The sequence below is a fragment of the Protopterus annectens genome, chromosome 11.part0, assembly GCF_019279795.1.
Source record: "Protopterus annectens isolate FY-2018-M chromosome 11.part0, PAN1.0, whole genome shotgun sequence".
In the NCBI taxonomy this organism is placed as follows: Eukaryota; Metazoa; Chordata; order Ceratodontiformes; family Protopteridae; genus Protopterus; species Protopterus annectens.
In genome coordinates this window covers 1,335,737,359-1,335,751,023 of record NC_056745.1, presented here as the reverse complement: position 1 = coordinate 1,335,751,023, position 13,665 = coordinate 1,335,737,359, and the positions used below count along the sequence as shown (strand labels likewise).

General features: G+C 37.7%; 1 protein-coding gene across 1 annotated transcript in view; it reads left to right on the top strand.

The window, feature by feature from the left end:
- The first annotated feature begins 4,008 nt into the window (after nt 1–4,008).
- ADM2 (adrenomedullin 2) overlaps nt 4,009–13,665 on the top strand; it is a 461,499-nt gene continuing 451,842 nt past the window's right edge. Inside the window, exons 1-2 of the mRNA XM_044088654.1 lie at nt 4,009–4,174; nt 4,752–4,994. Of these exons, the coding sequence (XP_043944589.1) occupies nt 4,876–4,994 (119 nt within the window). The 5' untranslated portion in view covers nt 4,009–4,174; nt 4,752–4,875. The remainder of the gene's footprint in view (nt 4,175–4,751; nt 4,995–13,665) is intronic.

Here is a 13,665-nt window from a genome sequence, read left to right as displayed (position 1 = left end):
TGCCACAATACAGTGATAAGATGATCAGCTTTAATAATTGGCTTAAATTCTGGTGTCATTCAAAGGGGATCCAATGTCTGTCTGCCTGGGATGACATGCTGGACAACTTGCACCTGTCACCCCTGGGCTTCGGATATTGGCAAAGGCTCTTGCCACCCCCATAGTGCCTTTTTAGGCAAGGCTCAAATTCTAAACCTACCACCCTAGAACACCAAAAGGAAAAAACTAAGGGTAATGCTGCTCAATGCCAGAAGTCTCAATCTCAAGATGCAGGCCCTTCTCAATATGGAGAACATCGATGTCTGTGCTGTGACAGAAACCTGGTTCAAGGCTCCTGAGAGCACCCCAGCACTAACAGGTTTCACCTCACATCATGCCCGCCCCAAAATCCGGACAACACCAAGAAAGGAGGGGGTGTCCATATTCATAAAGGACACCCACACCTGCATGATGCATCGGAGACCATCCAGGTGCAATTAACCATAGGCAAGACTGCTCTGCAATTTGTAGCATGTTACAGGCCACCCTCTCAAACTCAGGAACCTCACATGGCCTTCCTGAAAACATTGGAGGGGATAAATGTATCTCCAAACACCATCATACTAGGTGACTTTAACTACCCTAATATAGACTGGGAACACTACTCAAGCCCGAACACTCTAACCCAAAGATTCCTGGAGTTCATAAACTCAAATGCCATGGAACAACTAGTCACCATCCCACAAGAGGAGAAAACATACTTGATCTCATCATCAAACATGGGATCAAAATGTTCAACACCGAAGTATACCCCTCACTGGTGAGATCAGATCATAAACTAATCTCGCTGGAGGTCCTCATCCACCTGAAACAAAAAGACCACAGTGAAAAACTTCAAAAGCCGATTTCACACTTCTAAAAACTAGTGTGGTCTCCTTTAAGGCCCCTGAGCCAGTGGTAAACATTACTCAAACCGCTGAATCACTTACAAATGCCTTCTACCAGCACCTACAGGACTGCATGGATCAGGCAATCCCAAACAAAACTAAGACTCTCTGTACCAAAGGCAAGCGTCCAGTCTGGTGGACCCCAGCCATAAACAAGCTCTACAACAAAAGGAGGAAGCTACTACAAGATAGAGCAAAATCCTTGAAAGGTAAGACACCTTTGATCATTATAAGTAAAAACTAAGAGCTCTCATAAAATCATCCAAGGCAAATTTTGAGAGAAAAATCGCCAAGGACTCTAAAGAGAATCATAAGGCCTTCTTTAGCTATGTTAGAAACCTAGGAGGAAACTCCCAGATATGCTCAGAATTAGTTCAAAATGATGTGAAAATTACTGAACCTACACATTGCCAACATACTGGCTGACAGGTTCAGTGCATCCCCAAAAGGAGAGATATCTATTCCAGAGGATTGTAGCCCCCAAACATCTCCAACGCCCAGGTGAGAACTGCCCTCACTAAGGCAAAACACAGCATCCATGGGACCGGATGGTGATGAACTCAATGAGGAATTAAACCCACAGTTAGGACAGCTGTTTAATCTTAGCCTCACCTCAGGAACTGTGGTCGTGCCTCCACAGACCCTGAAATTACGCCCCATTAGCTTGACAAGCCTTATCTGCAAAGCCATGGAGAGGATCATAATGGAACTCATAAATAAAGACATAGGGAGACTTGCAGACTTTGGATCCAACTCAGTTTGGCTTTGTCAAAGGCAGATCCTGCCTCTTAAACTTGGTTGACTTTGAGACAGTCACCAAGGCCATTGATGAGGGAAAGGCAGTCCATACAGCCTACCTCGACCTGGCAAAGGCCTTCACACAATACCCCACTCAGGTATCATCGAAAAACTCATCAGCTTGAATGTAAACCCATACATCACAAGATGGGTTGCAAACTGGCTAAGTGACAGAACCCACAGGGTCAGAGTTGCTGGAGCCATGTCAGACTCAAAGCCTGTCACAAGTGGTGTCCCACAGGGCTCAGTCCTGGGTCCACTCTTGTTCAGCATCTACTTTTCTGAAGTACAAGCAAACACAGGAGGGTTATGGCTGACAAAGTTTGCAGATGACTGCAAACCTGACACAGATATCCTCCAGAAGGGCCTCACAGAAATGGATAACTGGTGCCAGAGCCATGGCCTGAAGTTAAACGCCAAAAATGCATAGTCATACCCTTTGGGAAAAACAAGGCTACCCCTAGCTACCATATAGGTGGCAATCCACTGAGCACAGAAAAGTCATCAGAGATCTGGGGACCCAGGTTGACAGTAGCCTTCGCTTGACACTCATGTTGCTAAAGTAGTTAGGAAAACCTTCTATATCACCCACCTGATGAAGGGATTCACATCTAGATCAAGGAGGTCATCGCCCCTGTACTCATCACTTATTAGACCTATGATTGAGTACAATGCCCGAATGTATCTGACCAGACACCTGCTGCAGCTTGAAAGGCCCCAAAAGTTCCTCACCAAAAGGATAAAGGGTCTCAAAATATGTCTTATGCTGCCCGACTGAAAGAACTCCCGCTCTATTCAGTCTCATACCGCTTGCTCAGAGGTGACCTGTGCCTGTCATATAAGGCCATGTCAAACCCAGATTTGATGAATATGCTTCACCTCAAAAATCTAGATCCCTCAGAACCACAAGGGCGGAGACTTAAACCTTGACACGGTTATAAATAGAACGTGCTGGAGGGACAGATTCATCACCCAGAGACTCCCTATGCTGTGGAACAAAGGTCTTGTTCAAGAGGAATCTTGACCAATGGATGGGAGATTGCAGATATACCCCCACTGCTTGACAGAGGCACAGCAAAATGATAGGCATAGTTTTTATTCAAACAAAGGCTTATAAATGCCCTTGGGCAGATAGCCTAGTATGAACCTATGAACCTATGAACCTATAAATGTCCAGAATGCTTCAGCAAACAAGTCGATAGGTATGTCGGGTTCTAAGCCATTTTTTCACTACTTTAGTTTAGATATGATTTTATCACACTCTCAGGTCTTGTAGTTGGGATACATCTTTATACCGGCAAAGTATATAAACATTGTTCAAAACTATAAGCTTGTTAAATTAAATGGTGTCTTCTGAAAAGTTCATAATTTGCTCTAAAATAACAGTGCCTGGTACTGATCACAGTGTGAAGTTAGTTCAGAAGTAGCAGCTTGCAAGTGGAAGCGCTTTTGACTCCTGCTCAGTCTAACAAAGCTCTTGTCTACACTACAACTTTTCAAGGAATTTGTCCAATGCTTAAAGTTACATGCCCTAATACATCATTATGAGGAACGTTCCTCATTTGGGGTGTTAAAACGTTGGTGTTCCTCGAAATTGCACATTGAAAGGGTCTGTCACACCTTCAGCGTTAGCAAATGTTTTAACAGATATCCACGGTACATAAAAATGAATTGTACTAATTCATTAAAATAAAGTTTCCATAAGTTAAAACTATCATTTAATCATCCTACGAGCTTCCTAGCTGAAGCTGTTAGTAAGTTTTCCACATAGCGTTCCTCATTTTGTATGAATGCCCTCATACTCTCATTTGGACACCACTGATGGTATAGCTATACGTATGTGAGATATATATATATATATATATATATATACACACACACAGTTGGACTCGTCCCTATAAATTGTAACATTTCTACATTTCTACAATGTGTCTATTACTACAGATTCTGGTAACATTGTTTAAATTGTTTGCACTCCAGATATTTAAATAGTTAGAAAACTAGCTCTAGATCCAACAGTTTGCTACTACGGCTCTAGTATCACGTGCCGCCAGAGGATTAAAATGGTCATGGTATTCCTGGGTGGAAAGCCGCTCCGTTTTTATGATACCGCCCTTGCCTGCCGCTGCCTCCAAATTAACCAACGAGAGGACTCTATTCTTTCTCAAATAACCCCGCCCATCCTGAACGGGCTACAGGCAACAGGTTTGTACTGTTTGTGTCACCGCCTCATAAGTAGGCGTAGACTTATTATAGACAATACTCAATGAGACGCGTGTCGGCACCAACAGCAGAGGTTCCAACATCAAGATCGCGCAGCACGTATTTAGCAGAGAGTGAAGAGTCAACAGTTCGATTCCATTCGCATACAACTGCGGCTTTCCTAGGAAAGAAGTTAGACAAAAAGGACTGAGTCCTCAGACCTAATTTAAAGCTCATCTATGCCATTGGTTAGTAAACTGAATGTAGTGCAAGCCAGTTTATGAAGTGTAGTAAAATAATCATTACTGTAATAGCGCGTGCTTTATGGAATTGCCACTTAGTAAATAATTATGGGAATAATTGTAAAATTCAGGGTTTAAGGGAGCAGCACAGTTTGGTCGGTGATGACTATACAACCGCTCACGCTATGTGCTGCCAAAAGGCGGGCTAATACATGTTGTTAAATTAATGGCTATATAGATATATACTTTAAGATGAATAGATAATACCGAAGTGTGGACGCTACTTGGTATATGCACCTTATTAGAGGGAGTACGTAGAAGAATACATTCATTTTAGTTTACTTTAATTTAGTGGGAAACAGACAGGTGTGACAGTATGACCTACGGTGGCAGTGGCTCTGAACGCCAACTCTTAGTGTGTTGAAAGCAGACAAGAAAACTATTTTTAATAAAAGTAGCTGAAATAGAATGCCATTTGGTATTTCCCTTAAGTTTTTTTTAATATTTATCCATTATTTATAACCTCGTTTCTTTGGCAAATATTTCGTTCAATATTGCATCATATTTTTCTACTGACTTACAGGATTGCATTTTTGGACTTGAAAGTCTCCTTGTATTAAAGTCCATTGCACCTTCGTTGTGAAATTTTACGCATTCCTTTGGAACGGACTCGAACCCTAGTTTGTAGCCTTGTGGTCTGTCCTCACATGCGGTTCGTTGTCTCGCTGACGCTGGGTTGCATCAGCCTACTGGGGCTACAGCTGCTGCCGACCTACGTACTGCCCTGCCCCCTCACGAGCGGGCAGCTACAGCCCGTGAAGCGCAGGTAAGAACACAAGGCATGTACTATTACATATAACGTTTTAATGTGTAGATTTACATGAACTTAAGCGGTATATAACAGTAGCCTGAACACAAGAAGCGGTAGTCACCGGGGTGGTGGTATTTAATACCAGTTAACAGCTAACCCGTATGCATTCTTCCCTCCCTGTTTTCTTCTCTCCTTTCCCCCCACAACTGGCATCTTTTGCATTTCTTCTGTCTTTTGGGGGGTGTTCCTCTGTTTCTATTTATTAACCCATATCTCCCCCCCTTCTTGTGCTCGGTAGCAACTCTTTATTCAGAATGATGTATACAGAGTACTGGAAAACCTCAGTGCGGAATTATTTTCTCATTTACACGCTAGCCACACAGTTAACCTCCGACCCTTAAATTGCAAAGCTGTCAGTTCTAGTTTGATTTTTGGGTGTGGACTCAAGGTCTGCATTGATTACAGGACATTACACGGCTAATATTTAAATTAGTAAATATGAAAGCACGCCATTAAAAAGTATCACTCAGCCATGGTCAGAGCTAAGTTTCGATTATTTTTCTACCGAACCCCTAAAATACACGATTCTGTAAGGGTTACAAACCTAGTCTGTATTGCCTGACTTGAAAGAATGGATAAAGTTATTCCTGTACTCCTCTATGGCACATTCAAAGTAAATCATGCCATCACCGGTAACGGTATGGTTATAATTAGTAGTGGTGTGTGTGTCTGTGTGAGCAAATACTAAGAATAAGTTTGGCAATTCCTGCATCTTCCTTCCGTGGTATTATTGATCAAATTTACATTCTCAAGAAATATTACTAATGAGCAAAACCTCTCAACCTCTTAATGTAAAAATTCTAAACAAAGACAATTATGATGAGACAAAGCACCAAAAGAAGGGACATTTATTTATTTACTGATCGTTTTTGTTTAATGGGAAAGTCTTACTGGATAGAGAACTCATATTTTCAGTGGAGGCCCAGGCAAAAGTCTCAACAAATGAGTGTTTCGAAAGACAATAGTATATATAGTCCATACAACATTTTTTTCAAAAGAGGGAAAACTACATTTCAAATCTGATACAAGTATTCAGACAGCTGTATTGCTGCTATTTTCAACAGAAAGCAGCATGTCTTACAATAGGTGTAGTGGTGAGAGAGCTAGAGTTGAGAAAGGGTGAAGGGGTATAACAAGGGGGGAGTTACAGGATAGGTAGGAGGGGGGTATAGAAGGAGTTGAGCAGGGGTGATGTTGATATATTTGAAATATTGCATTTATGAACTTAAAAAGTTGCTAGAATAGCAGGTTTTGTAACTGCATGCATTTTCTAATGGAATGAGGCATGAAACTCAATGGTCTGTCATTATTTAGTGACTTCAATCCTCAGTGAAAACATACCAAAATTATTGGGCAAAAATGTAGACATTCTTTGCTAATGGGTGTCCAGTTTACCTATTCTGTGGGATTGAGGGCATCAAACCCCTTCAGAAAATGCATTCTTAGGTTATGGCATTCTCAAAAGTTTTCATTTCTTATGTCTTTTAGCTTCCTGAATAGAACTGCTTGTTTATAATGCTTAGTGTCCCATTAGTTTAGACTATGGAGAATATTTTATTTCATGGGGCAGCACAGTTACAACGAACAGATCTTAATGTTGAATGTAATGAGTTTCCTTGCAACTTGTGTCTGATGTCACAATTGGCCCTGTTGTTGCTACAATACATATCTCTGCCAGTTAGAAACAGCAAAAAGTTATAGCTTCATTCTGGAGTCAATTTACACATGTGACATTATCCTGTTTTAGTAAAAGGGAGCAAATCCTTTAAAAGCAGTGGCGCCAGGTTCTGTTTTTTGATGAGGTAAAAGTTGCTTGTGGAGCATATCAGGTACACTAGATTATGCTACTGATCATTGGCTTATTAATATCTGTGTAAGTATAGTAAGTTAGTATTTTAGCAGAGATGGAAATACCCCACATATGACAATTTTAAACACATTTTCTGTTAGCTGTCAACCTCTGTGGTGTCACTGATGCTGTAAGCGAGGCAGTGCAATGAACCAAGATGGTGTCTCTGATGCTAATTGCAGAGAGCTAGACAGAAAAAAAAAGAGAAAACTATACATAAATACAACAAATAGGATAACAGTCAAGATGCATATCCTGATGTTCACCACTGCAAAGTTAGCTTTGTGTGAAAGGCACACTGAGAAATATTGGCTGTACTACAGTATCCCCCAATCATGCTATGCTCCTCACTTGTACATAGACAGTAAGCCCAACTACTTTGTGAAGGAACCTCATTTCTACATATTGTATCTATGATCTCACCCTTTCAGTCAGTATCCAAAGCCCATGATCATAGGTGGTGATGGAGATACTGACTTGTATACTGAGAGTTTCATCCTTTGGCTCAGTCCTGTATTCAGTACCACAATCTGGTATAGCACTGGTAGTGCTTATGCAACTACACCCATCTTCTGGTCACTCTTCTAATCTCAGCTATCTTTAGTTATGAAAAAGGCCCAGCTCCTCCAGCTGAGCTAGCTTTTCCCACCTTACCTATAGACAGTAATGCACCCCCTTTTAGGACGGAATTATGACGTGTGGTTCGGAGGTGCTGATTTTTAACCCATTGCAAACCACTGTAGTGCCCACTAGAGCTCAGTCACCTGCAGCTAAGAGGCAACATTATTTGCAAATGACACCTTATTCTCCAGAAGCCTTTAGCTGTGCCTTGATAGACTGTGAAAAATCACAAACAGGAGGGGAGGCAAGATACAACTTGCTTCCACTTTGATAGATCAAAGCATTTCTTTAAATATAACTAACTGAGAACCTTGATGCTCTGAAGTTAAGCTGCACTGGTAGAAAACATTTTTTTCAGGGGACAAGCCCCACCACATCCATTCCCATCTTACCTATGTGTACCTACTACATGGCTGCTCTAAAGTAGAGAAGAGAGAAAATCCCTGATACAATTCTCAGTGATCTCACACAAACAGTGATGGTGCAGTACTGCATACATTTAAGTAAGAAAGGATTCAAGGAATATTAAGATCATAGAAATAAGATTAGAAGTTTTGAACCCAATAAAATTACCCCAAGATAGGTGGTAGGGAAAGAGTGTGTGTTTGGCCGACAGCCGTTTAGTCAACCATTTATGATCAATTAAGCAGCTGGTCAACAGGTGTCTTGAGAATGCACGGTTCCAGAGGTTGGGGACTATGCCCTTACCACATGTTTGTGCAGTCTTGTAGTAAGTATATATATATATATATATATATATATATAGCAGGGAATGTGGGGGGGGGGGTGCAGCTCCCTATGTGGGGTTTGCAAACAAAGTTTTTATTTTTGTGTTTACGTTTTGCATGCAGCAATGCTGCTTCTTAGTGCATGCATTGTTGCATGTTGACATTAGCATTTTTGACAGTTTTATGTCCGTATCTTGCATGTCTGTGTAAGGTATATTTGATGTTTCCTACTACACCTATGTATGTATATAAGTGTATATGTATGTGTACGTATGTATATATGGATCCCTGTCAGTTGATCGAGTTTTTAGAAACTTGAAATTCATATCAGCGAGATGATATGATTGAATTTCTGAAAACTCAAAAGTTTTTGAATGGAGATTGTGATACAGTTAGGATCAGGAAATTTACCATTTTCCTCAATGTAGTGTAATCTCGGAGTTGGTATATTTTATTTGTAGGGGGTGTGGGAGAGCAGCAAAAATGTAAAAAAAAGATTGATTTTTGTGTTTTTTTAATGTTCAAGTTTTCAGAAATTCAATCATAACATCTCGATGATATAAATTTTGAGTTTCTGAAAACTAGATATAGTGACATAGATTTTTGTGTGTGTGCGTATATATATATATATATATATATATATATATATATATATATATATATATATATATGTGTGTGTGCGTGTGTGTGCGTGTGTGTAATGGCGTCCCATTCAAGGCTGGCTACAGTTTTGTTGCACTCATTACTTGCCAAGGTAGTCTCTTACCTCTATAACTATAGATAGCCTCCTTTCACCCTATATTTGTATTTTTCTGTTTCACAGTTGTAAGAATCACTATTGTATTTCTCATACATTCAACAGGTAATCAGTCTATTAACAATGAGAAGAGGCATACTAAATTGCAAAATAACCCATCAGTACCCATTACCACCACAAATGCAGTTTCATGGTATGTCATAGATACCATTAAAATAATTAAACAGAAGAAACCAACACCAAAGTAAATACATTAAAAATTCTGCATACCTAATTTTCTCAATAAACATACTACAGGCAGATAAAATTCTAACCATGGTTAATGTAATGGAAACCACACTTCAGTTTCTTAAATATATGAAAAATCAACAGTAAAAATGCAAGGCATTGATGATAAATATATTAAAATACCATTAACAAAGCATCTTGAAGCAACTAAGTACAAACCATGCATTTATATGTGAGGAAGACACCACAGCTCTTCATTGTATATAATATCTGCACAGTTGAACACTACAAAACATTTCAGTTCCTTATTCAACAAAATAAGTGCAACAAACGAAAAATTTACTAAGCACAAGGTATTTACCAGACATGTTTCAGTTAATAGCATGGCTGCTTATGTGTGTGCATGTATATATACAGATGAGTATGCTTATACATATGTGTAAACAAGCACATGCAGACACATGATATGCATAACGCATAAGACGCACACACACGCAAGCTCACACACATACAAAACCTAGTTGCAAAGGATGTTAATCCCCATATAGATGCAAATAATTTCTTGGACTAAGATTATTCGGCTCACATATGTTTATATGTCTGTCTGTGTAGTATTAACAAATAAATACATAAAGGAATTATTCAGATTAATAACTTATACACTTTATTATTATTCCTGAAAAGCAGATGATCAGTTAATAAGTGACTCTTTTCAGATAAAAAGAAGAGGTAATTAGTATAGTAAATGGTAGGCAAATCATTTGTAACAATGTAAACAAAAGGAAAGAGAAGCATAAAGAAACATTTTAAATAAGCAATGTTATGACTTTTGTGATGAATAGAATGTTTGATAAAGGCTAAAGGTCACTATAGTAACATTAGCTGCAAGGGTTGAATTGCTGGACTTGTAGCACTAGTCTGTGTATGTTGACTTTGTTTTGTATACTGTCCTACAGTTTTTTCCTGTTCACTAATGATGATGTATTAATTGTTGTATATGCCATGTTAATCAAGGATACGTGGAAAGCATATTTTTGTTGCAAACTATTGTTGAGAAGAGCCTTTGAGCTTTTGTGATTCAATCTAATTAACTAAAAATAAATCTAAAATAACGTCAGAAATATCAGGAGAGACTGAAAACCCTATCTCTACACTCTTTCTTATAGAATAGGGAGAGGACATCTGTACCTCACTTACTCTGCCATTAAAGATATGGTTGTCCTTGACCTCCTACATCTCAGTCAGACAAACTACTCAGCTAACAGCAGAACCAGAGACCCTAACCTTCATCAACAGATAAACAAAATTTGATGGAGAGATAGATCCATCATTCATCACCTCCCTTTCTTTGGAATACGTTTCCTCTGCAGGTTAAGCAATATGATGCTATACAACCTTTCATATTATACATGGATGACTGGTTGGATGCTTTCAAATTTATCCTGGACCTAACTGTCCACACCCTTCTTGAGATAGTAGGTAGGGCCTGAGGGCAAGTATTGGATGATGTACATGGTCATTAGATTAAAATAGTCTTGAAACTCCTATGAATCCTATGAGGTAATGTGTTAAGATGTCACAATTAACTAATAAACTGGGTTATAGTAAAGACATTTGCAATAAAACCTAAATAATGCTAATGAAATTTATCTATGTATACTATGTACAAGTGATATAATTTATGTCCAAAATATTTAAATATCTTTACTTATGTAAACCATTACTTTGCAATAGAATTTCGGTTCTTGAGACATTCATTATACCATAGAGTCATATTTCTGTAGCAACAAACACTATACTGACTGTTTGATTTGACTTCATTTTCATTATATTAATTTCATTTTCATAAACAATAGCAATCCGATTCAAAATTTCAGAAAAAAAGAGGGCATACTGGATTTTATTTATAATTGTTGGTCATTGTTTTGCATGCAACAGCTAAAAAACACCAGAGGAGTGACAGCTGATCTTTCTCAATACAGGAGGGAATAGCAAGTGCTCTGTTCTGAAATTTCAGTTACGCAATGTTTTTATTAAAGCATCTTTAGCTATGTAACAGTTTTTCATGTTTACTATTAAATATCATTATTATTAGTTTTTGACATTAGATATAATAGGTAAGACAGTTAGTGAAAAGTAAACATGCAGCAATGAAAAAAGATGCATGTACAAAGAAATGTACATGTATCTTAAACTGTAATCAATCATAGGTTTTCTTTCATAATAATAGCAAGTAACCTAAAATCATGTTAAACAATTTAACATGTTAACTATGTTAACTCACAAATATACATCTATAATACCTAATTTCAGCAGATTACTCAAACATAAATACTTTCAGATGACGGTTTCTACTGTTAGTAAATAATCAAAGACATCATATTGCACTAGTATTATGTTAGATTATGTTTGAAAGATGAAGCAACATTATTACGAAGAGCTATCCTTAGTGTTCATTAGACACTTATTACAGTGTATATGTAACAATGTGCACTATATACAACATATTGTTATACTCCTGCTTGTCAGAGTAAATGTTTAATTGGTTATTAGAATCATTCATCACAAATTTGCTGTAACATTAAATTTCATATAAAGCAAACTTTTTTAAGAACAGCAGTACTCAACAACACTTAATTGTGTGTTAGTGCAGCTATAGCATGACTTTATGTAAATCTGCATCACATTTCAAGTTATAAAAGGGAAATCCATCTCTGTCTTTTCGAAAATGTACTCATTTAAATAAGAAGAAAGATCCAGTTTTCCATAAAGAAAAATTACTATTATTAACCATGTGCTAACTAATATTCCTACTGTAGCAAGCAGAATAAACCTGTAAACATCTCCCATGTACCTCAGTAGATAAATCCATCCATCCATAACCCCTTTTTCCCCATTTTTGCATATGGGGTTAGAGCAAAGGTTTACATACCTCAGTAGATAATCTCATTCCAGAACTGTAACCTTACTAAGTGTCTGATTTGCCAGCTATTGAATAGTCTGTGCCAAAAACAAAACAGCATCTCTGAAAAGGAAGACTGCACTCGGTATAAATTAGACACAACAGATTGATATCCTCAGATATAAACAGTGCACACTGCTTAGGACACGTTCCTTTAGTATGTTGATATATACAATTGAAAGAACTGTTATACCTGTTGGAAACGACATTCCAGCTAGTAAGTGTAATACCCAAAAGGGTATGAAGTTCCAGACTGCTAACTTCAAACAAGTGCAGAGCGTTAGGTTGATTACTTCTCAGTGGAACTTTACTTCCTAATATCATGAAATAAAATTCCTGTATTGAATTCTGCCCCCTGCACTGTACCAGCATGATTCCACATCATGTGTTGCATATGTCTTCCTTTGACAACCAGTCAATAAACCTATATATTCAATATGACAGTAGCCATTAAATTAACTTCTAAGTATTTTGGATTTTATAAGGCTTAGGTCCCTAATGTTAACTTCATCTTGACTCTTTCTTTGCATTTGTTTATCTCAGAGTTTCTCAGAGCATAGAAATTGGGCATACACATTTGGGTTGAAACTCCAAGATGTGTACAAAAATTCCATGAAGACAGAATATTGTTTGAGCTTCTTATACACTATGAAGTGTGAAAATGGCTTTTAACTTTGTTCAAAATATCCTTGTGGCTTATGTGACTTAACTTTCATTAAAAATAATTTCTACAATCTGTCTACTTAGTTTCAATAAAAACAAAGAAAACAAGACATTTATATAGTTAATTTCTTAACCAGAGACTTAAAGATATATAACATCCCTAAACTGGATTTACAGTAGTACAGGGTAAAGCTATCTTTATGTGCTGATAACTCCATTCTGAATAAAAAATGCCAGTCAGGCTTACCTTTGTAATTAAAGTTGAAAAAAAAGTAGAATATAAAGGTTAATAGCATATAAAACCTATATATTCTATTTGCATTAATTCTCTGTTATTACAAATTTTTACCTTTAAACATGATGCCTATGGTGGCATTTTTAAATTATTTGCAACAGAACTTGTTTCCGAGTTCCCCATTAATAGGAGACAAGCAACAGATTATTGTAACTATTGTATGAAACCTTTTTTTCTTAATTCATTAAATCTTTCTCCCTAAAGATTTATTTATCCATTAATTCTTCCAGTTTATTTTTTCAGCTTGTCTCTTGTGAAGATTGTTTCCAGTCCATATCGTCACAATTAGTAATTACATTGTTGTCTTAACATAAGAAGCAACTTCTTCCTGTGTGGGTAGAAGATATAACTTTAATAGTGTTTTTTTTTTTCTGAGTTAATCAGGAGCCAACAAACTTTCCTTTTTTTCCACTGTCTGAACAGAAACATCATTAGAGCCTGCTTAGGAGCCTATAACCTGGTGTTGTTTTTTTGCCTATTTTGACAGTGGATGTTGCCCAAGCAAGTGTTTGTAACAATGAGA